The sequence below is a fragment of the Spodoptera frugiperda genome, chromosome 11 (assembly GCF_023101765.2).
Source record: "Spodoptera frugiperda isolate SF20-4 chromosome 11, AGI-APGP_CSIRO_Sfru_2.0, whole genome shotgun sequence".
NCBI classification, from domain to species: domain Eukaryota; kingdom Metazoa; phylum Arthropoda; class Insecta; order Lepidoptera; family Noctuidae; genus Spodoptera; species Spodoptera frugiperda.
This window is the reverse complement of record NC_064222.1, coordinates 609116-637002: the sequence shown is the minus strand read 5'-3', so window position 1 is coordinate 637002 and position 27887 is coordinate 609116. Positions and strand designations below refer to the sequence as shown.

Genomic DNA, 27887 nt, shown 5'->3' with positions numbered 1-27887 from the left:
AAAATACAAATAACATAAGTAAAATATTAGTCAGTTCTATAGACATGTGTGTACTATATTTTTGGACTTTATTTACCCTCGCTCGTCCCTCCAACCCTCCCGTCTTCACTCGCCTGACCATTGTCAGATAATTTGCCTATTAATTTGTATTGTCCACTCACGTATTTAGTATATATTTCTTTATAAAGTTTTAGGAAAATATTTGTAGGTGTTTCATCAACAGTTATTGATGTTACCAAGAGAGAATGCTGAGAAAAATCACGTGTCAAAATTTGTTAACGAAAAACTTCGTTCGATTTTTCATTTTCATCACGAGATTAACATATCTACGTTCCACGTAGGCTGTCGAAACGTGTTTCCTTGTCTTCTTTCTCAAAATAAAACTGTTCGGAGGTAACACGATGCTACCAAATTAAAACTGACATTGAGATATTAAGCGCTGTTCAATAGATCCCGAGGAAAAAACCCGTGTTTTTAATAACGCCTTCATAGTAATTTGATTATACTCTCATGATTTTTCAATTTTAATTTCGCTGATTTTTTTAGGGGTCTTCTGTACCTTAGATAGTACCATTATTGCCTGTTGCGTTTGGAGGGTTGTAAGATTACACAATTTAGAGCTGATTTTTTTAATACTTCGAGTATCCAATCATTAATCTACCTAAGTGAACTTACTAAACAAACTCACGTAACTGAACCCTATTTTTCCACATCCCAAAAAGGTCCTCATTGATGTAATCGTTCGACAAAACAAAACCCACAGAGCATGAACACCTCAGATAGACAAACACAGAACCCAAACCGAGTCGAATCGAAAACTAAATAATTCAATTCTGAACAAAGTCGGATTGACAAATTCAAATAGAAACGTTCGAAAGGCGAAATTTTCGTTCAAACACCCTTCTATCGACTATAGGCAGGTAAGAGTTGATCATTATTAGATATTGAATTTTCGTAACTTTGGACTCATCCGCTTTCTAATTTACTAATGAATCCGAGTGGTACTGCCATTAGCTACCCCCCGCCACCCCTGGCCTCCCCCGCTCGCGTCCTCGTGGGGTGTCGGGCAAAGGGGTAAGAACGGGAATTTTCGTCTTTTATACATGTAGAACGATAATCCGATTGGTGATTCCGGCGTTCCACATTTGAATTTTCGTGTGTTCCCGTTAATTCAGGAACGCGATTAGAATTTGTGTAGTATCTTGTTGTTTTAGCAATTTGTACCTTTTGTTGTAGCTTCTTCACTTCTCTGCCTGAAGATGGATTACACTCTCCTTGGTAGACTTACTAACATATAAGTGCTTTGCTCATAACTCAATGAGACAAATCTGCGCTTATTTATTTAATGATATCGTTTTCTTTGAAAAGCTGTAAACAAATGCTATAGAACTATTTTTCCTCAGCGAAAATTATTAGTGTTTTCTTACACAAAATCCCGATACATATTACCAAGATGTATGACAGAGCACCACAGTGTTCAGACAATCATATTACTTGATTCGAAATGACATCTTGGCACAAACTCTGCCACTATGAAATATTTTGAATTAACCCATTTTTTCGAGCAAAACTGATTAGTTTTTGATTTAGAACATTTCGAAATCATAATTTTTGATTGATGGCGGTATGTGATAGATGGTATGTGTCATATAATTTTGCGATATATGTTATAAAAACATATAATCAACAACCACCCACCTGTATAACATACTATTCATAAAACATCATTTGTTTTTTTTTACTCCCAATTTCTCCGTTTTCCAAATCCTTATTTTGAAATCAGTGAGACACAGTAACTAGTAACACCTCCCCCCTCATTAAACCACTATTGGTACTGTATTACGGTTCCAATGAAGTTGTTAACAAACCGAATTAAAAACTTGTGCTTACCCGATCGCGTTGGGTCGCCATAAAATTCAAAATTTGCACCTGCAATTTTCGATAGTGAATAGTTATGAGCAGATAAGTGACATGTTTAGAGGTAATGTGCCTATGTTTATGAGTCCTCTGTGAGTTCAAGGCATATACGTATGTACTGGAGTTTCTTTCTATTGGGATTTAGTGTGTTTATCGTAATATATCAGATGAGGTAGATGTGAACTCTAAAAAAACCCGCCTATTAGTTTTACATGAAGTTAGGTATAATACCTACTAACCCCTATATGCTTTTAATCTACGTCCAATGTTCGAAGTTCACAAATCAAAGTATAGTAGAGCTAACAAGTTGTGCCGTAGCGGGACATTTATTCGCTTGTATCGCGAACTTTACGTGCAGACGCACTTGTGGGGCGTATTGTACGCTTATTGACTGTTTGTTTGGTTGCACGTGAACTGTGAACTGAAAGATTTATTAACTCTCAAGGGCGATGGTTCCATTGACAATATTTTCTTATAAGACCACGACGCGACGTGAAGTCATGCTGCAAGACTTGAAGAATGACAAATATGCGTACCACACAAGGAAACTTATTTGAACGTATCGCAAAAATCTGTCACGCTTTCATACTTTAGTTGCGTACGTAACCAGACAATTAGAATGATCAAGGAAGCCCCTAGACTGTACAAAGTCAACGTTCTCACCTATCTTTGATCACCTGCAGCCCACTCGAGCCTATGATTAAGCCAAAAGAGCGCATTTAAACAATATTTAACTCGACTCATTTAGATCCGTATCGGCGGCATTGTTCGGAGTCGTTCGGGAGCGTTCGCGCGAGATCGTACGCTGCAATGATTTACATTGTCTTGTTATTGGTCCGGTCAACTGGGAACCGTGTTAATGGCGGAATTAACTGTAACAGGTTGGCGGTTGTTAAATACGTATTAAGCTTTGATTTTGATTCAGTTCACCCGATTGAGGATGTGGTTTTAATTGTTCCATGTTTTAACCTAAATGTGATAAACTATTTGTTCTGTTATGTTCGCGTTAAAAAGTTTCAATAAATCAGTAAGTAATAACGTGTAATAAAATGTTTCAATTAATTACACCCTACACGGGCTCCCCCCTCGGAAGTACATTAAAAACTGAACGTGCGTTATTAAATTCGGCGATGTTCGGCTAACATCGGTAATTTCCGTCGCCTCTTAATTCTGTTCGGCTCAATAAAGGCTTTATTGGTGCGTTATTAGCTAGGCTTTTATCTTCAATCGTGTTCAAAATGAGGTACTTGTTAGGGATGGTGCATAAACCATGATTTTACACAGATGCGACACTTTTATCGCTTCTGAAATATTAAGTAGGTGTCTTCACTAAGAAGTCCTAAATTGTGAATTTTAAAGTCACAAGTTATTACATCATGGTATGATTTGCGAAGAAGAACTTTTTCGAAGTGATATTATTGAAAATGATCAGTGTTATTGAATAATAATATTTATTTCTAATAAGAAAAAGTTTCAAACTGAACACAATATCACATAATAATATTTGACTAAGAATAAACATGAAACAAAAACACCTTCATATTAAAAGAAAACTTTACCCAATAAACTGTCTCCTCTACATCGTTGTGCAAACTTAATCTTTGTACCAAACGTTTAAAGGGAGACGTTATTGGCAACTACCGAAGCTCGCGAGGCGCGAAACAAACTGACATACAATATTACACCTCATGTGTTATAATAAAGATACAGATATGGGAGAAATCTTTTGCAAACTTTTAACGCAAGATATTGGGGAAATATCGTGTCGTTTTTTCTTCATAGTATGGATTTTTAAATTGGTTTTATAAAAGTTTGAGAAAGATTAGTGGCTACTGAGATACTTTAAAACTTTGGTGACCTAACAAACATGAGCATGTGGATTATGGCAAACCATTCTTCAGAAGGGGAGCTCTTATCCAGTAAGAAAAGAAGTGCATGTTTTCAATTCATGATGAAGAGGATATTTGAGAGATTCAACTTAGAAGTTTGTTCCATTGTAGTAACGTGCAGTAAATTTACTTCTCGTTAGCACATTTAAGTAGACACTTTAACGATTCAAATACTTAACCCGACATTTGTCACAATTGTTTGAACTTTCAAAAGCAATCCGCTTTAATGAAATAAGAGCACAGCATCCTTTTTAACTCAATAAACTTGACTAATGTCACATAAATGCCATTAAATCGACATCTTTTGAGACCTATTCCTGACATTAATTATGGGGAAATAAATAAAAAGACATGTCTCTTCCGCGATCAAACGACTGCATTAGCTGTAGACCCAAAAATAAAGCATTATACAATATTGATTTACGCGCGGTCGGGTAAGATGGCGAAGATCCATAGATTCAGCGCGAGATCCATGTAATGATCTATCCGCGCTGATTGATCGCTGACGTGTGAATGGGGGCGATCCATTGAATCGTCGCAGGCGCATCTTTTGGCAACACGCCATTTTTTGGAGGATGGATTTTTGATTGGAGTGATAAGTATTTTAATTAATCTTAATTAGATTTATATTCGTTATATTTATTCGAAGCTAAGATATTTGTCACGGCTCAAAGATTATTTGAATTACAATCTTCAGTGACACTTAACTCCATTACAAAACAATCACAGACACCCTTCCCCCAAAAAGTTGAAAAAGTTAAAAATACTCGATACTTACCCCTTTTTTCTGCGGTTTATTTAAGAGAGTCATTTTTAAAACAAATTCGCAGTCCGGGAAAGTCGCACTGCAAACGTAATTACAATTTATAAGTGCCTATCAGTCAATTCCGAAGAAAATCAAGAGGCTGGAAGGGGCTGATCAAAGTACCTGAAAGGGTACCAAGAAATAATTAAAAGGCGTACAGAAAACCGACAGAAACTTAATTCCGATGCCTATTTGTAGCTCATCGAGTTCGGACGGAGTTGGCCAAGTTGTGCCAAGTTGTGCCAAGTTTGCGACGCCCCGGCCCGTCTGTCGCTCCCGTAATATTTGGGAGCCACGACTTTTATGGTGCTCGTTGCGTTAATTTATAATTACTGTTAATTGGTTATTATGCATGTATCTACACGTACATGTACATACGTTTTATATGTTACAAGTTAAACTTGTGTTTGCAGATATTACAGCTGTTTATAGGCATGTTTATTGGATTCCAATACTTTAATAGACTATTTTTGCCATCTTGAGCATGCATCAAAAGACTGTGTTGATGAAGCGAAAGAAGTATGTAAGAATCGTCCATTGTCTCTGCCTACCCCCATGGGAGATAGGCATGTATCATCTTGCAGCATTATAAATATCAAATCTATTCTGCTTTAAGGAAGATATTTCTTAAACCATTTTAGTACCTAAATCAAACCTTAAAACAATGACTTCATCGTTCTAAACTCTCAATCAATCAGAAACGAATCATCGAATTGATTCCTATTAGAGTGATTGCATCATCTATCATTCGATCGCAACGAATTAGTCACATCGTTTGACTCGACTCGAGTCGACAATCGATTCGCACTTCATTTAGAATCGATTGTAGTTCAAATAGTGAGAGACGTGACGAGATAATGACACTGTTTAATTGTACTGTAATTAATTAGATAGTTAAGTGATTGGATATCGATTTGTGGGATCGGGTTAATTAGGAGTTAATGATAATAATAAATATCGATTGAAGCTCTAAGAAAAAGCTTTGTCATGTAGCTTTGCTTTTAGCTGCGGGTTTCCTTGTATTGTCTTAAATACTCTACCAGATATAAGTCTACTAATTACATGAATTAAAATTCAACTAATCATTAAATAAGTGTCGTTAATTTGTCCTGTGTGTTTTTCAAAGTAACTAAAACACAGAATCAGTACAATGTGCTCGTATTGAGTAATTAATTGATTAAAAAGGGTTCGTGAGTATTCGTTAGAAGTTTTTCTAAGCCCCCTGGCCCTCACACGATTTTAAAACAGCCCCTAATTGATTTAACTCGAAGGGATGTAGGAGTGTGTAACTTTTACTTTACCAATGGTTGCCGAAAATGGGAAAATTTCGAGCAACACTTGAAGTTCTCTTTTTTTTTTTGGAAAAAGTTACGTTTACATGTAACATCGGTGTTTTTGGGACGAGTGTGGAAATATCTAATTGGAAATATGTATTTCTATTCCTGTTAAATGTATTTTTACAATCTTATTGAAAAAAACGTCCTTTTCAGCATCAATAGTCTTTAATTACGCCCTAAAGTGATTAAACGCAATAATAACTCAGAACCAAATCCTTGCTAACAGGATCAATACTGGATAACCGAATTATCATTTGTTTACACCCTCACGGCGAACTCGACCGATCGATAAGATTAAAAGTGAAGTTTTAATAGAATACAATTAATATCTGAACGGATTTCACAGTCCCGACGTCTGTCGATATTCCCAACTTCGTTCAACTTTTAAATGGTTTAAAAGTTTAAATGTATTTTGTATACAGATACTGTGATTACGTTAGGGATGAGACGTGTGCATGCTAATGTTGTAAAGACGTCTAGAAGATTCATTTAGAAGCTGGAGAAGTTAGTGTTTTAAACCGACTTCTCAAAAAGGAGGAGGTTCTCAATACGGCCGGTATGATTATTCTGTGTAAAGATATTCTATTTGTCTCTTGTCTAATTCGATGTCAAACATTCCAATAAGAAACTGACACATTCGTATGTGACTTTTTTTCCAAAAAAATAGTGTTCCAAAAATCTCCTTATTCATTCACGTGTAAGCTACAACAGCAACAAGAATCTATTAGCAAGATCACCTTTTAAAAAGTTAATTAATATCACAAGCCTTTGAAGGTAATTTTTTAAACTGTATCGCCAGACATCGGGCTTTTTGCACACCGTACAAAGAGAAAAGGTTCCGTACGTAAAAACCCCTTTAACTTATGATGAATTAGCGATATCCTACGCTTTATGTCTCCCGTTATCTACCCTTGCCTCCCTAGGGGGCGCTGGCGTCGATATTAAGGAATTAATATGAGTGCAAAAATTATAAAGCCCTCAGTGTCCGATGTGTGTGATAATGTGGGCTTAGAAGTGTGCTGTGAGGGGGTCAGCTGTGTTTATGTGATCTATGCTATGTATATTGTGTATGTATTATGTGATATAATATTTTGAAGGGCTCAGGGAGATTGAAAGCGATGGAAAGGCTACTATTGTACACATTACAAGTTGCTGCTAAATTGGAGATTAGAAAATACTGAGGTTTGTTTAGTATGTAGAATTCTACACACAAAATCATTTCGAAACTTTTTGCCCACCTCTAATTAGTACTATCTAACTAGTGTCCCAATTCCTAATCGCAAATTCCGCGTCTAAGCACCAAACACAATCGCTTAAAAAGCGCCAAGTCACGCAGAATTGATCCCGACATCACGATTAAAACCTCCTCGTCATGTATTACCTAATCCTTTTCCCTAAAAACTGGGACCCTTGGTCCGGCTGATAAGGGAGATGTTTTGATAGCCCCCATCATTCACTTATTCGTATACTTATACCGTCCCTGCTCCTGTTTCTATAGAAAAACATTGACGTAAAAAGTGGGTTGAAATGAGGGGGGTGTTTCGGGTAAGGTTGCCCGCTGTCGAAGTGACCGCTGAGTCGGGTCGCATTATATGGATAACGTCGTTATGTGTTGATCAATTTTAATGCGTGTACCGTCAGCGTAAGATGAAAAAGATGGATGTTATTTTCTTTTTTTTTTGGCGAAAATTCACGCGAACATTATCTGTTGTGTATCGCTGTTAAATGACGTGACAAGACTAAACGACGTGTCCTTCCTATGGAATAAATATTACAAAATATATAAACGTCTTATTAATCAACCATTTGATGAAAATGTTAGAGCTTAATTTCAAAATGAACAAAGTAAAACTGATTTATTATAGTTGTACATATCGTGTTTACATTTAATCACAGAATTGAATCAAAACATGCAACAATTCAAAACGCATTCACTTCGAGCACATGAACAGTTGTACACCGCTCCAACACATATTTGTTCAATGTGCGAAAGTTTACTTAAACTAAACATTAATATAATGAACTAACAACAACGCTATCAGTGATTCACAGGAAACCGCGACTTTTATCAACGAAATCCAATTAAAATAACACAGTAAGAGGAGTAAGTTAATCAAAAAGACCAAAAATGCTATAATTAGAATCGTATTCCGGCAAAACCATTGGAAAAGAGACAAACAAATGTTAGGCAGGCTTCAAACGTGTGAAAGTGTAAAACCTCAGGGCCGTAGGACGGCCACATACGGGCGGATAAAAGAAAAACACTCGTCTTTTACTCGTGTTGCTAATTTTCGCCTCTTAATTACCAGAGACGGGCGCGCGCCGCGGCGCTACGTCGAACGTAGCGTTTGATGCGGTATTCCACATTTGTATTCGTGCTTTCTTTTCTTTCCAAGCAAAAAGGTTTCATTGTTTATTATTTGCCGTGTTTATTGTTACAAGTTTAAAACTCACTACATATTTGTGTTTAAATTAATTTAAATTTAAAATAGTTTTAAACGAACATTAAATAGTAACGTCTTACTAAAATCTAATAAATAATGAACTAGTAATTATCCTCCATTACATTTTAATTGATAACACACATCAGAGCATCGTCGAATGAGTTTAACATCTTGTTATATGAGTCAAATTTATCTTGGCGACAACCGATATCAATTATGCTGGATTCTAGATCACCATGACATCATATAGAAAACAATGTGATTACTTGATTCATAACGTCTGAGGCAGTTTTTAATAAAGAAACCATATAAAGATACATCAAGGCTTTTATTTCACGAAGGATAAGCAAATTTTTTAAACTTATTTCAATATAAGATAGAGCCTATCGCATACATTGGATATAATTTTAGACAAATATTGAACACTTTATATAAAGAGTTAAATATTGAACAGCATTATAAAACATTGATTCACGAAACTAATTTTAAACTTTTGAGAAGGCATTTTCTATACAAACTCTAAGTTCATCAAATGCCACATCCTACATCCTCTAGGTTCACGGTTGAGGTTGACCTCCTCAATTATAGATTCTCTTTTCATTTGCTTCAACCCGGACTCGAACCTAACTACTGATTGACTGGTACTTTGTTTTATTTGTCGAGTTAACTGTTAGTAATGGATAGGGGTTAAACTGTTAATGAGTTCATTAAAGTTGGTTTACAGACTTTTTGTTCTAAGCTTTGTAAATGTATGTAGTTGTTTTAAGTAGGATTTAAATAATAGGCTAGTTTGCTACTAGTCAAATTCAATACTTTTTTTGAACCGTCGAATAACAGACCCATTTTTTTTTTGTTAAATTAAATACTTAGATTATTAAATCTTTAAATGAAATTGTAATTATTATTGAATATTATATTGTATTTAATTTATTTTTAACTGACGAAACTACCTAATTATTACATATTTTATTAATTGATTATTATTAGGTATATCTTTAATAAAAAATACTACCTAAAAGTTTAGGTAAGTTTTTCTTCTTATCAATCCGCACAATTCACAAATTGTTATTAAATAAAATTAATTAATGAAATCTTACCTCAAGATAATAATTCCGTATTTTCATAATTTCGAAAAATGTTATCTTCAGCCTTTCACAGTAAATTTCATTCATGTCATGAGCACTGTTTTAATTTTTGTTTTATTTTTTAAAAGTCCTTTTTGTTCATTATTTAATTTTAAATTCACTTAAACTAAAACTGACCTGAAAAAATAAAAAAATAGATGACGATCTATTTTCCAAACTAAAACCTTATAATTATTGTTCGATATAAAAAAGAAAAATCTATTTAAAAAAATAACCTCAAAAATATTTTTATTTAAAAAAAAATATTAGGTAGGTAAACAGATTTTTCTAAATCGAACAATAATTATAAGTTCGAATAATTTCAAACATCGAACGCGTCGTTTACACTCAAACTCGGAACACGGGTGTATTCTCGCGCGTGACGTTTACAGATGAGAAGCGCGCGACCAACTAACTGCCTAACTTAGATAAAAGCGCCCATCTCGGCGCGTTATCGCCTAATTTACATATACGCACCCAACGCCAGTTCCCATACTATCGGCTCCTTGTAAAAATCGTATCAAATCATTTGCATATACAAAGAAGATGTATGCAAATCGATGCGAGCATGCATCTTACACCATTGTTGTTCGACATTTTATATCGAAATCGAGCTATCAATCGGTAAAACAGGTTTAAATATATGTGATGGGTCTTTGTTCGCCCTGAGATAGGATTAGGGTTAAGACTTTTTAACCCTTCGGCCCCAGATGTCAGTGTCGCATTCGGAGTATTGATATTTAGTTCATTGTTCGCGAGAAGAAATTCGGAAATGGGTTTTTTATAATGCGATCGGATCGCTTGTGTGCATTAATGTCTCAGCATTCAGCATTGACGATTTATGTCGCTGACAATAATCAGTGTGGAGAAAAATGATGTTTTGAATACAAACTTTCTTTTTTTGATCTGTTAAATCGTGAGATAGGTGCGCGGGGAAGTTTGCATAGGTTCGGGACGTTTTTTGGAGAAGCTTATAGTATTGCAAGATACTCGTATTCTTCTATTGATATGGGCTTATAAAACCCAAAATCTATACTTAAGTACTCTCGCTACAGTTTGTTTGTAAAAGTAATGAATATTAAACAAGTTCCACAACACATAATCAGGTTATTCGAAAAATACAAATACAAAAATTAATTATTCGAAAAACAGGACAGATTTAAATAAAACGGCCACCCCGACACCCCGATAACCGAACACTATCCGATCAATCAACCCCATTCGTGAGAAAGTGACTCAAGAAAAATAAGGAAACGCTAATTGTTATTCGCATATTAAGTAGTTTCGACCTTCGTAATAATTATTCGAAATTACCATATGCAGATCGATCGGTATAAATCATAGAACAATTGAGGGGGTTACGATCGGTAAAACCGGTTTGTTGGGTTCTTTTATTATTTTATTTTTTTAATTTATTGACCTACATGTTTCGGGTTAAGGGTTGAGTCGTACTCTGGTTAATTATTTGCATATTAAGAATCCCCGAATGTCTTCGACTGGTTTCTTTTTTGTGAGAATCTTCGACTCGCACCGTGGGTTCGATCTTGATTTATTATTTTTACGGATGATCGAATTTCTTGATGTATTTTTTAATTCTTAATTCGTTTCTTAGTTGTGATTTAATTTTATGTTATTATTAAATAATGTGCAGTACCGGTTCCGTTTGAACATTTGAGTTTGTTATTCGGCATTTAGGTAATTGAACTTACATTTCATTATTTTAAAACTGATCTATATTTAATTAATGTAAAGTGACATATGATATTATCCTTCAACAATAGTACTTTTTAATTACGAATACTCCCTATTTCCGCAATTTCTAATAAACGTACTGACATACATACAGGAAGTGCGTTATTAGCGATTTCCGTTGCGAAAAAAGTAAAATTAAAAAACAAATTAGTCGATGATTCAGTCGCACTAATTGTAATAACTTTTGACACGTTTCAATGGAGGACATTGTAATTAACAACGTCCTAGTTCGTTACATATTATTGCCAATATGGATGCTCAGTATGGCAGAACACATGAGGCTAATAGCTCGATTCCACGGATTAATTTATTTAAAAACTACATTCACAATTATTTTTTAACTAAAGTGCTACAATGTACACTAAAAAAATATTCAACAATCTACTCAACAAAATTATTATTCGAAAATGACATTTAAATTCCTAATTATTATTCGAAAGTTTAAAAAATTATTCAAATTTTAAAATTCGAATACCAAAACCTAAGTAGCTTTAACGGTCATCAATAAAAAGCTAATTGTAAAAGTATATCGTGGTAACGGTCCGAATAATAAAAATTAAACAATAGCTGTAAGTGCCGGTCTCACGTCCAACGATCCGTCGACTCGCTACAATTTGGAAATGTTTTAGTAGATATATAATCTTTTTAATTAATTATCACTATTAAAAATCATAAAGTGCCAAAGGAAAATCACCTTTAATATCTGAAAGTTAAGGTCGAAACGTTTCGATGTTCTGATCTACTTTGTATGAGAAAATATTATTGTTTTGTCCAATGAATGAGCGGTGGATTAGTGCAATTTGAATTTATTTAGTAATTGTGTGCCGTAAACAATAATTCATATTAATTCGTTCGAATTATTATTTTTGGTACCGCAATTGACCTCTTTGCTAGTTAGTGAGGTTTAGATTGTTTACCGGTTTTGATAAATTTCGAAACGTTAATTATGAATAACTTTAGTTTACTACGTTTTATAATGAAGTGGGAGGTTGTTCAACTTGAATTTGAAATTATTGAGGAGATTTTAAACAATACTTTCATGATTGTACTGAGAATCATTTCTTCTGAAAACAAACAAGCCCTGAAGTTATGCGTGTACCGTTTAAAAATGTAATGATTGACAAATATTTGAATATGAAAGTTGTACATATGTTTTTAAGCATGTGTATGAATTGTACTTCAAATCTAATTCCTAGGATAGGTAATTCAATTTCGAATAATTTCTGGGAAAAGGCCTGGGCCCTACTACTAAGAATAGCAATAGTTATTCTTATTTTATTATTGTATTGTATTCAACCAAATTAAATATCAAACATGCTCAATTAAATTACGTTAAATATTGAATAACTAACGAGTAACAGGTAACAACGAAAACGTGCGTTAACCCCGCGCCGTCACAGTACACTTGCCATAACTTTTAATTAATATAAATAAAAATTATGAATAAAAAAAAAACGGGAGGTTTTTATAACCGCCTCTCATTATCAGATTTCGAACGTAGCGGTTCGCTGTGTTATGTAGTTGGTGGATTTTTTTTTAATTTATCTACCGTGTCCATGTGTTTGTAAAGGTAAATGATTCTTTGACGGTCTGGTTAGTGAATGTTGGCGTTTTGTATTATATTCGGTGGTAGTTTGGTTTGGTACCCATTTTTGGGGGGGTTTATTATTAAAGGGTTTTTTTGTATGATCTGATGAACCTAGCTTCATTGACGGATAGAATTGACTGACTATTATTTATTTCAAATTATATATGGTTTAATTGGAATAAATGATTTGACTTTGACTTTGATCCTAGTTTGAATTTAAAATATTATTGTCCGAATGTTTGTTAAATGTTTAAGCTGCGAAAGTCACTTTGGTCTTAATGCCTCGCTAAAAGTTTTCCAACAAATTTCGCGCGTCCAATTTACCCGTTTTAAGAATTTCTTTAAAGCCACAATTTGATCGCGGCCACGCGTGATCGCTCGCGAGTTACTTGCGAAGGGAAAGCGACCGATGCGCCCCCTAACGACTCAATCTACGCACATTTAAATTGCCCTTTCCGAACGAAACCTCATTACTTCCCGAAATATAACCTCTATGGAGCCCATAAATAACCTAACGGCGTACATATTTCAAAACAAGAAAAAAAAATAACACATAAAAATTTCTTTGCCCCACGCGTCTAATGTTTGCGCGCGTTTCCACTGCGCCAGGATGTTCCCGTGACGGATGTCTTCGTACGACAATTCTTATTAGATAGGCAGATCTTATATGATTGGTAATCTGAATTAGAATTTGTTATTGGAAAAAAAGTCGTATCTTTAGGCTGATTTAGATTTTAATAAACGGTAAAAGCATGTTTTTCTATTTATTTAATGGAGATCCAAAATGTTCTACTTTTTCTCTCATTATAGGTATTTGAGCAAAAATAAATAATAAAGTCACATACATTGCATTCACAACAGCTAGTCAAAAGTTCCCTTCTAAAAACCATGTCATAAAATTGTCGTGTGTAAACGCGAACGCGCCCCAAGTGCGTTCCGCGCATAGATTTTTGCATTATTTTAGTATGCAAATGTTCGGAGCGATAGCGAGTCACTGTAAGAGCAATTTAAATTATTTTTTATAGCGCCCGCGAGTATTGAGAGTTCGCAAACTGACGGCATCGAGGAATTGCCTCCGTTCTTCGTAAATTTTATATGAACCGACACATTTGATATGAAAGCCGCCATATTTGAATAGATTTCGTCTCCACTCGTGGGTATAGAGACGCGTTCCAAATTTAAATTGTATGTGTGATAGATTTAATGGGTGTATTCGAGATTATGGCTGGAATAAAAGAAGAGTGGATTCGAATAGGAATAACGTAAGGGGTGATCTTATTTGAATAATTTATTAATTCCATTTTCGTATTAGAATTTTTTTAAACTTATAAGATTTCTCTCAACATATTTCCAAAATACTTCCAATAGGTTTCTGTTCACTGAGCTGTTAAAATGAATAATGTATCAAACAAAACACAATAAGTATTCGCATAAAAATGAAATCTTGCAACGAAACTACTAAATTATCCTCGTCTCAACGTACCCTATTTAATCCCCGAAACATTTTACCAAATGTACGGAGCAAGGAAAAAATCTGATTAGCTTCGATGATATATCGCTGAGAATGCCTCGCCTTAGTGCCTCTAATTTGAATATTAGACGCGTTATTGAAAAGAAAACTTTCGGAACGGCCCTTCGCAAGCTTTTAATGGTTATTGCCTCTTCCCTTGCTATCTGTTACCGAACCAAGTATTCCGAACGATTCAGGATCAGGTGCCTCACAACTCAAACATTTCATCTTTTAAATCATTCCAAATTCAAACAATAGCATTCTCTATTTAAACGATATTGACAGTTATCATTATTATATAGACCGGCGTTCTTAATTCAACCGCGTGAGTTCAAATATCGAACGGAAGCGGAAACGGTACTGATTCTAATTTCAAACGAAATATCGCAACGTTTCTATTGATAAAATTTTGTTGCGCGACACAACGCATGTTATTATATTGAACGGAAATTTACGATAATGACTTATAATAGGCCGTTCTATGCAAATGCGGTAGGTGGATGTACTTACCGCGCGCTCTACAGTTTCCAGCTAAACACATACATGTTATGTCGCCTCGGTACACCGATAATTTGATCGTTTATTGCGACGAATGCCAATAATAAGTGGCTCGACGTAATATTACACAATTTTAACTTTTTTACAAGTATACGTGTCAGCGATGGGGGCGGCATATTGTGCGTCTATTTCGTCGGGGAAAACTCATAAAACATGATTACCGGTAATGTCGCGAGGATTCGTTCATTTTTGACGTTATTCCTTTTCATATTCGAGGCACCGTTACCGCCAAATGCCATTCGAACCGAGGGCTAATAAACGGAACATACCCCTGATTTGTTGACAGAAAAACTTTGTTTATGGCCGACGCCTTCGATATTCAAATGTACCTACAACAAGCGTTCTCTGTTCCAAGTTTGAAACTGTAGGCGCGTCAAGTTCCTGAGTGACGGGACATCTCAAAACTATAATCGAGAATCATTGCCCGCATTCATAATCGATCGATTATACCGCGAGACAAGGTGACGCGGTGCAGGGAGGTCCGACGGAAGGATTACAAGATACATTAGCATACGTAATTTGTGAGCACATCTGTCCCATGCTCACACGTGGGCGACTCTCGCTTTCTTATTGTTCAAATATATCATTTCGCTCCTTTGTATACGTTCGAATCGCATTTTGATTTCAGATAACGCGTGCGTGTAATACGGAAGTTGTAACTGTCAATTTGACATTTCGAGATTTTTTATTTTAGATAACGTTTTGTCGTTGGAATTGAAATAATGAGTTGTTATGCCAACAATGAGCGGTTAATTTAGTTTCGTTCGTGATTTATCTGTTATTCATTATTACGGTATTTATATCGAGAACATTTTTCCATATTTTGTTATTCGAACACGAGTCACAAATCAATTACGTTCGATTCGAAAATCAAAAATTCAAATCGTTCGAGACAAAGCGACACGTTGCCTAATGAGCCAATAACTTGCGAGACAATGGGACGGCGTGGGCGTTCCGAATTCGAAATTATCACAAAAGAATATTAATGTAACACTTATTCAAATATACCTGGATACATATTCAAAAATTATCTTGTCGTTTAATTTCAATGGTGACGGTGACACACTTTTTTTTAATATCGTGTGCATTGTGATCGATTTTTTTTTTCGGAACTATGAAAGAGTCCCCCCTGGCCGGAGTCTGTCGCGGCGCATTCAAATATGGATGCTTTATTTAAATTATTTATTCTTGTTTATGATTTTTGTGCGGCGTACACGCTTTATTACTATTTCCTGTGCTGTCAACACTAATGAATGTGACGCCGGTGACGTAGGACATGTGCACGCACACATACGTCATGTGTGTCTACGTACGTATGTGTGTATGTTAGATATATTATAATATTATCTAAGACATTATCACCGAACGATAGTAAAGCATCAAATATGAAGGACGATGATATTAAAATTCTTTGATGGCATTTAATAACACAAAAAAGGGGAACGGTAATCACGACTGAAATTCGTCTCGATCGAGAAACTCAAATTAGACGAATGGCGGTCGGAAGATTTCTTTGTCTTCGGCCTAATGAGTTTTTAAGTCGATTATAGCAATTTTTCATAGAAAAACGCGTTTAGTGATGTATCGGCTGTATCAATCACTGTTGGGGCTAAATTGTTGTTTGTGGCGAGTCGGCTATCGGATCGTAGGCGCGGCGGACAAATGGGCCGATAGCGCGCCCCGCAAGAAACCGGCCACCTTTGATTATAGCTTTTTGTTTGCTCTGATGTCGGTTGAACAGATGTCTGTTGTGTACAAATAGCTTGGATTATTTAGAACAATACGGATTGCCCAATAGCTTTTTGATATTGTTCTCTGACTTCTAATGGATTGACTTGAACAGTCACAATTTGATAAGGTATTCCCATAAAGTTTGACTGGTATTCGATTTTTTAAAGTTTGACACAAAAAAGGAACAATAGATCACCCACAGAATGTTGTCAAAAAGCAAACAAGACTGTAACGAAATTGGATTTAAAGAGAATCCTTCTCGATTGCAGCGGCATCACTTAAAACGTCATATTGATAGACATTTTACCGGCGATCCGTGTCAATCAATTCGTAAAAAATAATGAAATCCTTGACACAGGTAGCGAAATTGAACGCACCCGAAATAAACAGTTAAAAGGAACCCGCGGATCTGTCCATCACGTTCCGTATTCAAACGGGCCAATGGCTGAATGGCGTATTGTTTTAAATCCTAACGAATAATGAACGCGTTCGTTTTTTGAAATCGTTAATCGAGTTCTTTCACTTCATTTGTTTCGATCGCTTTTTAATCGCATTGTGTGTGCCAGGATCGCGTTCAGCCTCACTCGATGTGTTCACCTATAGCAGCTCTAATTGTTGTTCGAATTAGAATTGTTCTACAACACTAGCGTGAAATTCAATACGAATTAACGGTACGCGCGATTTGTGAATTCAACTGCGTTTTTATTTCTAGGTACACATGTACTTATGTTCTTATTTATATGGTAATACCGTGTTATCTTTCCAATTTGAATAATCCCCTCAGTTATTAAAATACCATTGTCATATTCTTCGAAGCGCCAATAAAAATCTCGTCGCTACACAAGCAACGTGTTTACTCTTCTTATAGTCAGAGCTAATACATTTAGGTTATCTATATTTACCTGATAGAGACACAGCATCTTAACGTACCTGGAAAAATCAAAGCAGAATAAGATAAAGAAAACATTATCAACAATGAAATAAAATAATATACGTGTTATCTCAATATATTGCGGGTACGATCGAGGGAAATAAAAAAAGTCACTCCTCATTTTTCCATATAAGACTTGGGCGTGTCCCAATACGGGAACGCCTTGTCGAGTGAAACCTTTACGCTTGCTCTATAGAGGTGTTTTTCCAATACCGTTATATCGGCGTTCGATCGGTTCCGAACGCCCCGACTATCTTACAAGATATCGAATACGCCTTCCAAGAAAACGACCAAAAACACAAACTCGACCTTATTCGTAACCCACTAAAATATGGATTCCGTTGCAGAATGGCGCAGTAAAACATATTGATGTCGTATCGGTTTTCCATTAATTTGCTCGAGCAACATTCGACTTTATTCTGTAGAGACAGAGACGCTTCTCGTATGTGGGTGCTGCAAGGAATGTATTGACGTGTTATCGGAGGCGGTGGTGTCTCTTTCGCTCCCGAGTTTTTTCCATATATGCGTCCTTTTCAGCGGCGCAGGTCGTCCTGAGATGAGGACCGGCTCTTTCTCTGCGCATTCTTTCTTATCAAGCAAGCAATAATGGGCAAATAAAATGTATTAGAATGCTAACCGTTTATGAATGCCTGGTACTTTGTTTAATTGAAATATTCTTGTTTGTGTACAATTTTATTTAAATTAAGTCTTGTCGGGGCTTTGAATGTGGTTTAGTTTCAGGGAACATTTAGTTGAACTACTTGTTAGAGTGTATACAATATTTTTTATGTAAAACTGAATAAGATTTAGTAGATATCAGACAGCTATCAAGTTGTGGGGCTATCTGTCTGTCTTGCTGTCACAATTTACGTAAAACCGTTCTTGGAGCGTAGTCGACAAATTGGAAGGCTTTTGTTCCTATTTATAAAGTGGGTGACACAATGTCCCTCACTCCGCGTGGCTATGTATAGACCGCGGATGTGTTGAGTAACTCCCGGTATTGTTGATGGGCTATTATTGGAATTTTGTTTTCCATAATTAGCAAAGTTTTGAGGAAATTTCGACGGATTTCCCAAAGATATGGACTGACTGAATGATGACTTGCGAAATGTGTTTCTCATAAATCAAGAAGGTTTATGAAAAGTGTTATCTTAACAATATCAGAAGTAAGGAAATCTGAGTGAACGGTAGCACGGCGTAGCGCTACGAGTCTACGACAACGTCTACGGCGAATTGTCTGTAGACACGTGTGAAGTTTTAAAAACTATAGTATAAAACTTTTTGGTCAGAATAATAAATCAAACTCCTTGTAAAAAAAAACCTTAAAAAGCCAATGTTTCACTGACAAATGACATTTCAAATAATTCCAAATTTAAATTATAGAACTGTCAACACCATCGTCCGGCAACGAAACGCGCGTAAGTCGAATATCAGTAAAAAGCAAAACATAAATAATACCAAACGTCAAATGTTTATAATAATTTTTATTATGTTGTCTTAGTTTAGTAAGGATATTTGTATAAGCCAGTTAACTCGTTATTTAGATTCAACTAGAAATAACTTTTCAAAACATAAATATGATACATGTGGCGTCTCAATCGTCTCGAGTTTTGTTTGATTTTGTTCATAGAGACGTATTTATGTTATGATTATTTATGTACTACATCTATAATCCTGTTTTCTCATGTCGGTAATTAGTCAGAAAGTAATTAATGGAACCTTTTGTTTATTTAGAAGAATTTTTTATTCAGTGTCGTTAAAAAACATTGTTTAAAAAATCTTTTTGTCATATTTTATGACGGTTGTAAATTGGAATATACATAGATTTGGTTGTGGCATTGAAGACGTGAGTTCAATCACATCGACTGCTGTTTGATTACGTGTGAGTCAGAACAATGAAGTAACTGTATACTTTTAAATATTTGTTTAGATGTGGTGTCCGAACCAGCGCTGTGTTGAAAGCTGCAAAAACATTTGAACTGAAGAATTTTATTCAAAAAGTTCTTAGGTTAATTAGTCTGTGTATGATGCTAAAAATATCTAATATTTACCTACTAAATAGTAGCGTTTGTAATTTTTTACCTGCTTGAATTGTAAAGTCATTTTATTTTATGAGGGACAAAAGTCATAGACGGTTTTGTTGACCACATGTAGTTTGAAATAGACAAGACTTCGGTGACTTTTTTTTTTTGAGGGGGAAAATCATCCAATGATTTCTCCCACCTTGAGCGAGACGAGAAGGAGTGTCAGACTCTTACTGACTAAAAATCACCCCGTCCTACTCCTGCTTTTCCAACAATTCATGACTTGTCCTGTTCATAAAGGATTTGTCCTTTTCACAAAGGACAAGTTAGAGATGACATTACAATTCCGTAATAAACTAGTTCCTCTACACTATGATCGTACGTACATCGGCTCAATCATCTTTATTACCAATAGTCTGATTCAGTCATAACATTAATAAGCAATATCCTCTAACCTTTCGTCAACAGATTGCACGTGTTACACACAAACCAAAGGACTATCAACTCTATACTTCGAAGATAGAGTTTATATTTCAAAGTGTTATGTTAAGTTTTTTATCGTTTTAGTATTGTTAGTTCTTTGTATTTGAATCGATCAATGGATGAAAGAGATCGATGGTAGGAATTCGTCACACGGATTAGGCTTTTGTTCGTGTTTAGCAGGTGATGTCAAGGTCTTAGTCAATGACTTAATCTTATTTACTTGAAGTAGTATGAGTAGTTGCTTTATGAAGTAGAGTAACGTAATCGTTTGGTTTGTATGGAGTTTGAGTATTGCAAGTGGGAGTGCTTGCTGTGTTATGATGCCCTGGTAGATATTTAGCTAGTTGGGCAAAGAATGCGTGGTTTGCTTTTGTGCTTCTGTGTTCTCTCTCTCTCTTTAGTTGTCTAGGGCTTCTATTGTTACTTTTTGATATGTTTAGCAGATTATTTTACTGAGTTGAGGTGTGATATTACTTCTAAAAGCCAAATGTTGTAAAAGGCAATACTTGTATAACAATCAATGGGTTGTTTTATCAACACCTAACTCATTAAACAGTAAACTATTCGATAACAAATAAACCAATAGGGGTGTTAGTTAAAGTAACCGACAGTTTACTTTGAACTCGGAACTATTGACCCTAATTAAGGCGATGGCCCGTGACAGGATACAATGGTAATCCGGGATTATCCCAATAAAACACCTCTTGACCAAGTCCACTAACATCTTTGGTACAACCAACTTAAGTTGACCCCTGTCAAATCTTGCTAACACTTTTAGTAAGGCTTTAAAGTATGAGAATATTAAAATAAAAAATATACTAAAATACCAACGTTTTTGTCTTTAAATATAGTAAAAATAAATATCCAAAAGAATCAATAACTTTTAAAAGAAAAATCATAGAGTGTAACTAGTAGAGCTCAAGTTATTCTGGTGATAACTGGTTCAAACTGCTTCGCGTCGGATCGGACCGGACTTTTCTCGCCGACGGAACCCCTTCTCTTCTATTATTTAAAGGGACCTTTGCCCTCTAGTCCTGAATTATGTGATGTTACATGGTGATACTCTCACTTCGGATTTTGTAAGTCAATTTAAATTAATTTTCTAATAATCTCGTTTAACAAAAGGATTACATTAGATGGAGAGTTTTCCTCTTTTTTTGGAAAGTTCTTTTTAATTAGATAATGAATCATTGAGTTATTTTAAGTACTAAAAGGAAATCTTAAATTAACATTATTTTGCCTCCCAAATCTAGCAAACCAACAACAAATAAATTCCAAATCCCCCCAAAACACCCAAATTAACTAACAGTTATACACAAATAAAGCAAAAGCCGCATTAAATGCCTCTCCTATAAAATTTCCCACTACAAATAACTAAAATACATTCAAAGCATGTAAACCCTTACCCTTGCCCTCCCGGAGGGCAGGAGATCGAAGGCCGGACATCCGGTCAAGTCGCCCTCAAACCGATACTATGAAGTATTTATTGAGTTGCGGCTCACCAAAAGTATTTTATTGTTGAGATATACCCTTTTGCCAGCACCCTTTGTGTCTTGCCTTTCCCCCACATGCAATTTTCAACTCTATTTATATCTTTGTAAAGTAGCTTGTCTCTTGTCATTTTCAAGGGTTCTAGCGACAGTTGCAAGGTGTTATATTTGTATTAATTGGACTTTGAAATGTTTTCGTTTGTTAGTTTGTGTTAATTCCTCGTATTGTTGTTGTAGGCTTTTTGTTTATAGTTATATCCTTATGGTGATTAGGTTAAGCCCCCCTTGCGTGGGTGCAATTCACCTGCTCTGACTTTCAACCGTGGCCAATGGTCATACACAATTTATGACTGTATTAAACGAAGTATTTTGGGAATTTTAAATACTTTGGCATGACGTAGAAACATGGATATTGAGCATAATAAAATATCGTTAATATTATTTATAAAACCTCGTGTCCATTTATTTTTTTTCTGTCACAGAAATAGGTCGCCATCTAAGTGAGATATACGATCAGTAAATAAAACAAATGTAAAATATTTTTCCTCGAAGTATATTAAAAAAGAAATTAGTAAATTATATTTAGCCAAATCCCGGTGGAGTTATCCCGATAGTTGAGCAGATGCTTGTCGTAACTGTCAGTCGGTTTGATTCCCGGCACCTGTTGTTTTCAAACTCTTCGATTACGAGCCATTAGCGCGACTGGCTCGATATTTAATACTATTGGGTTTTATGTTCGGTACTCTGAATAGTTGGGTAAGGTCGTTGACTCGCTATAAGTGGCCGAGACAGTACTAACTCAAATTCGATGCGAATGTCTAGAACGGAAAAACTGAATTACTTACGGCGCTCTTTGAAATTGGCGGTCATACATTGATGGATTACAAAATGTCCTTGACGAAAACAGGAATGGACATTTTAAATTACAATACAAACGCAGATTTCAACGTTAGCTGCAAGGACTTGAGAAAAGTCTTAAAGGATCCTTTATAGCATAGTAGACCCATCCAGGGCAACCGTAAATTCTAAGATAAACACACGAATTATATTATCAATTACCATTCAAAGTCAAAGTCAAAATTGTTTATTTCAAATAGACCGCAAAGACACTTTTGAACATCAAAACAATATTAAAAACAATATGTCTGTTTGTCGATCAGTCTTCTAGTGCTGCTTGTTTGCTTGTTCCAAAGTGTAGATTCCTATGGAGAAGAAAATTTCCCTCAAAAACCGTCCTATCAATATACTCCAATAATATGACATCTCACGTCATTGGGTATAATTCAAACCGTGTCAACAGATATTTGCCAAAGCATTAGTTATTTGTTCAAAGCCTTATCAGGTTTACGACAGTTTGCGACGTATTTTTTCCTTTTAATACTACCTATTGAGTTAAATCATACTGCAGTATTTTAATGATTTGATATGGTATCAGTGTTAGCGCAAACATGTCTTCGGTGTTCGTTATTGATATGGTTATCTACCTACTCTTTGTTTTTATAAATAGCTTGATTTGTCTCTCTAACTGGTACATAATATCTTGGCTTATATGTTTTTGTCCCTGATGAAGCTCAAAGCTCAGAATTACTTAAAAACTACAGTCGATTTGGTTAAAGTATCTACCATTAAAACTATCAAAACTATCACTGTTTTCAATATAATCTATAAAGTATCAAATACAGTCCCATACACTAAAGGCACAAATAGATTTACTATCACAAACACTACCTTCATTACGAACGCTAAGTCTACCATTAAATTCTATAACTATAATTATTCGGTACCCTGCCATCGATGGCGGTTGACAATCGGCCGCCGATTTGCGGTCACCGATATCCGACCCCAGGAGATAAGGATCACCAGTTATGTGGCCAGAACACCATCGGCCGTTCCACTTTATAGCCGATAGGAAGCCAATTGCCGGCGACTGTTAAACTTAATTGAGGGTTTTAACTAATGAACATCGTTTCATTTGCTTTCCTAAACTAACAATACAAAAACGTTCACGTTTCGTGTTGTTGGAAATTGCTAGCAAATATTGTAAGGGAGTCACAATACAATCATCGAAAGTCAATAAAATATGAAATAGAAAATATGACCACTTTACACAGAATCAATGGGGCGAGGGTTGAGAATAGACGTATCTTTGTCGGTGAAACTCATCCGATTTCCGAACGAGCACCGATAGCGGAAGCGGCGCCCCCGCCGGATGTGCGTTGAGCGGGAAAATAGGCGGAAGTTTCGCGCCGGGGAGAAAAAATTTCGGAAAAGAATCCCTCTGACAAATTTGCATACGAAAAGGGCACTTTTGTGTGTTTTGCTCGGCGATCGGTTGTAAATTTGTCAGATTGTCAATTCACAACAAACGCTCCTCTCCGTCACTTTTGTTATGTTAATCATTGTTTTCTTACACCGTAACGTTCCTATTTTCGCGGTTGTGCCACTTTCGTTATCGGATTGTAAATTCAAATTTCGTACGGTGGCCGTTGAGAGGAAAGAATTCGGGATTCGAAATTCAAAGTTGGATTTGCGCGTAATTAGACAGGTGATTCGCTAATTCGTAAAAAGAATTCGTCTTAATTCCACCGCGGGCCTATTCCGGCGACCGCTCGGCAGCGCTGTGGGAACGTCACGTCGAATAATCGGTATCCGCGCAAAAACTGGCCCTTGGATGTTTTCAGATCAACCTTTTTATAATTGCGGACGTCTAAATTGATTGACAGTTAATTTTGAGCTCTCTTCCTTTGGAAGAAGCATCACATTTAAATCTTTTTAATCATTATCATGAGTATTTAAACTTACAACACATTATGAAAGTGGCTTTCATGTGGTTGAACTTCGTAAACGTTTAGTTATTGCGTATAACTTGCAGTTGTAACGACTTCTTATAAAAAAAAAAAAACTATGCAAAACAGAAATTGGCGGAACAACTCAATATTCAAATAACAATTATCTCCTATCCAGTAGGGTACGAGCAGATCCTCCGATATAAATCAACATTAGCACAGTTTTCGCTGCACAAGTGCGCCGGCGCATCGTATCCCCTCTGACGTGTTCCCGTCGGCGATGCGCTGAGGTCAGGGCCGAGCGGCGCATGCGCACACTCGATCATGTGAGGACTTGCGAACATTTCAATGTTCCGTGGCGAAGATTCGAAGCAAGGATATCACTTGAATAGATATTATTTTAGCAATGTTAGTAATAGCCATAAATTAACTAGATTGTTTGGTTATACGGTAAATGTGATGTTTCTAAAATCTGTGTCATAAGTATAACGTCTAAATACGACAGGGAGCAAAATAATGCACTCTTTCTTTTACCGCGTCCAATATTAATAAAACAAAGCAGTACAGGCTTACAGAGCCACATCTGCACTTCATTAGCAAATATGAGTGTTCAATAATTGCTCGTGTGTTTTGGAATCCGCAAGTCTCACAGCGGGGGCTTGTCGGCGACATCAAAAGCGGCGCGGGCGCAATTTTGACAATTAAAGCGCTGAGCATCGCGCGCATCGTCCGCTCACCAGTCGCGTGTCCTTGCCAAGAATCCACGACGCAAAGCCTACTTTTTACAGAATAGGGAACCGGTCTCATTTGTACGCACTTACAACCTTTTATTCGTCCGTAATTTCCACACAAATGGGATGTGTAACACTGGGCCCCATGTCCCCGACTCTCGGCCGGCTCCGCTCACTATTTCACGGACAAAATGTCATTTTACGATCATCTGATTCTGAATTACGTGCCGCAATCAACGTCCCATAAAGACACTGTAAAATTTAACGACTGTGTTTTCATCAAATCGTATATACGTAATAAAAATCATCAATTTGTTGTGTATCTATATATTAGTTAGAAAAAGCCCTATCGTTTAGTTTTAAACCATCGTAAATTAGAACTTTCGGTCGTAATATCGAATTTTTAATGTGTAGGATTTTTAGTGGACGTACGTGCCGAGTGCGGTCCCGAATAAGTCAAGTTTTTATTGGTCGTAAAAATTTAGGACCTCTGGTAGGTGACTCTATTCTTAAAATCGATTTTACGAATCGAATATTGGACGATAATGTCCCAAAAAAATGTTTTTAATTAAAAGATTATAATCTTCTTAAATCGTAAATTGAGTGAGCGAGACACTATAAATATTTGTCAAAAAACTCATTTCGGCTTTAGATTATAGGGATGTGGTGATTTGTGATTTCATCGAACTTATGGGGGCTAATGATCAACATAAATATAAATAATCTGCCTCATAAAATTACTCGATGAAAACTGTATTAAGCAAGAAGTCTAGTAAGCAAGGTACTGGCAAACAATAGTGATGAATTCTTCGAATATTTTTCCCATCCTAAGAGCACAATAAGACATCTCAATCGTTAAAGCGAATCTATGCCACGCTCACAACAACATCGTCCGAACTAAATCGAGTTCAATTGACTAACGATTGATTATTCAATCAAAACAGATTGATCGGCATTATCGGATAATAGGCGGACAATTGCCGAGCAGTGCAGCGGTCGTACCGGTCACGACAGTCCAACGTGCGCAGAAACTAAACGCGGATACCTTAAGTATGTTTTTTGAATGATCATTTAAGTATACGATTTTTTCTTGCAAAGTATCTTTTGTTTATGACACTATTGACACTGTCTATAAATGACATTGACTGGCAAAGAACATTTTTTTTCTATAAAAACTACTGGCATCTAACCAAAGACCCCATTTCCAAATTCAAAAACAGAGATTGAAAAACTCAAACTAACTTTTTAAACTTGGAAGTGTGGGCGCGGGAATCAATAAGCCGCGTTCGATTTAGCCGCACGTTCAAATTGCCCGAGAGGGGAAACAAAGATGTCTCACTTAAGGACATCGAACGTGATCTGTTTGCAAAAAATACCTTTAAGCACCTCTTTACCTGTGTCCCGGACCCTCCGAGGGGAACGCCGGGAGTTTTCTTTTGAACTTGTAAACATCGGCTGAAAGATGTCGGGAAATCTTTGCGGTTAAACTTCGATTGCCTTTATTTGTTTCACTTTGTTACTTTTGCTGTTCGCAAGGAATCGAACGCGCTTTGTTTATTTTTTAATGTTGATTTTTCGAATTTAGGGTTGCGGCTTTGGCTGACGCGTAGAGATAATTGTGTATTGGTTTGTGACTTGATTTTAAATGTCAGACAATATTAATTAAAATGCCTTTAAAGAATACAGATAGAGTTCGTCGAATGGTTGATGCGTCAAAAAATATTAAAAACAAAATTTCTTCTCAAAAACAAAACCAAACAAGTTTGGAATCAGGTAAAAGTTCCAGAGCCGTAGTCGTCGACTGACCAAAAACATTAATTCGCGAAAGCATAGCATCGTTTACAAAGTAATTCGTTAATTTCATAATACGCAGACGCATAGCAAGATCATTGTCTTTAACTTTTTGCGGATCATTTTCAAGACTGCCTTCCCTTACATTTACACGCAACGGCAAAATTACGGCTTTTTAGCTCTTATTTTAAACAATACATGGTTGAAATTATCATAAATGTTTAATGCATTTACTGAATTTTGTCACGGACAAAGAAAAGTCGCGTTATGTGCAGAATTTTATCCGCCATTTTGAATTACAATTCGCGTCGGCCCACGCGCAAATGTTAAAAATTTCTCCGCGAAAGGGATGTACGTTGTGAAAAACTATATCATAACTTACGGCGTGTGTGTAGTAAATATATCGTAGTGCGAATTAAATGAGAGATTAACATTTTCTATGAATTTTTATACTTTTACTTTTGTTGTAGAAAGCTAATTAATTAGTGCCGCTGTACTAATATTGTAGTTTATGAGGTTTCTTTCAGTGGCTTTGCCGATAACATCGGTGGTCATGAGACCTAAAATTTACGTTTTAAGTTTACAAATCAGCCTGGACAGTTTTGGGGCTCGAAAGGCTTTTTTTGTAAGTATTGCGTAAAAAATAAAACCACCTTTATTGTAAGTCAATTTTCACTTGTAATATATTTTTTGTTTGCCCCCAAAAATAGTTGTAAAGTGTGGTTTGTTTACGATGCGAGGGTGCGATGTCTACGTGTTCCCAATGTCGATGCTAATCAATTTTATAACTTCACCCACCCCTGTAGATCGGTGCCTGATGCCATTGATACAGAATTGATTTTCAAAATATTTGTTTAGACATATTGAAGTGTTGTGTATTTGATTTCTGATATTGTCTTTTTATTGTGCTTTTAAGATATTTCGTTTTAAAGGGTATGATGATATTGTTTTGTTTACAAACCGTTTTTGTTTTGAAAAATGTCTTTAAATGTCAAT

At 35.8% G+C, this 27887-nt stretch overlaps 1 protein-coding gene across 4 annotated transcripts in view; it reads right to left on the bottom strand.

The window, feature by feature from the left end:
- LOC118274534 (homeobox protein cut) overlaps positions 1-27887 on the bottom strand; it is a 231004-nt gene that overhangs the window by 53611 nt on the left and 149506 nt on the right. For 2 of the 4 annotated variants that reach the window (XM_050697010.1, XM_050697011.1), the window contains one exon: positions 17558-17585. The exons of 1 other annotated variant lie outside the window; for it this stretch is intronic. In XM_050697010.1, coding sequence (XP_050552967.1) covers positions 17558-17575 — 18 coding nt within the window. In that variant the 5' untranslated portion in view covers positions 17576-17585. Of the gene's footprint in view, positions 1-9489; positions 9655-9862; positions 9936-17557; positions 17586-27887 lie in introns of those variants that run through there. One more of the 4 variants, XM_035592080.2, reaches the window with a different exon arrangement.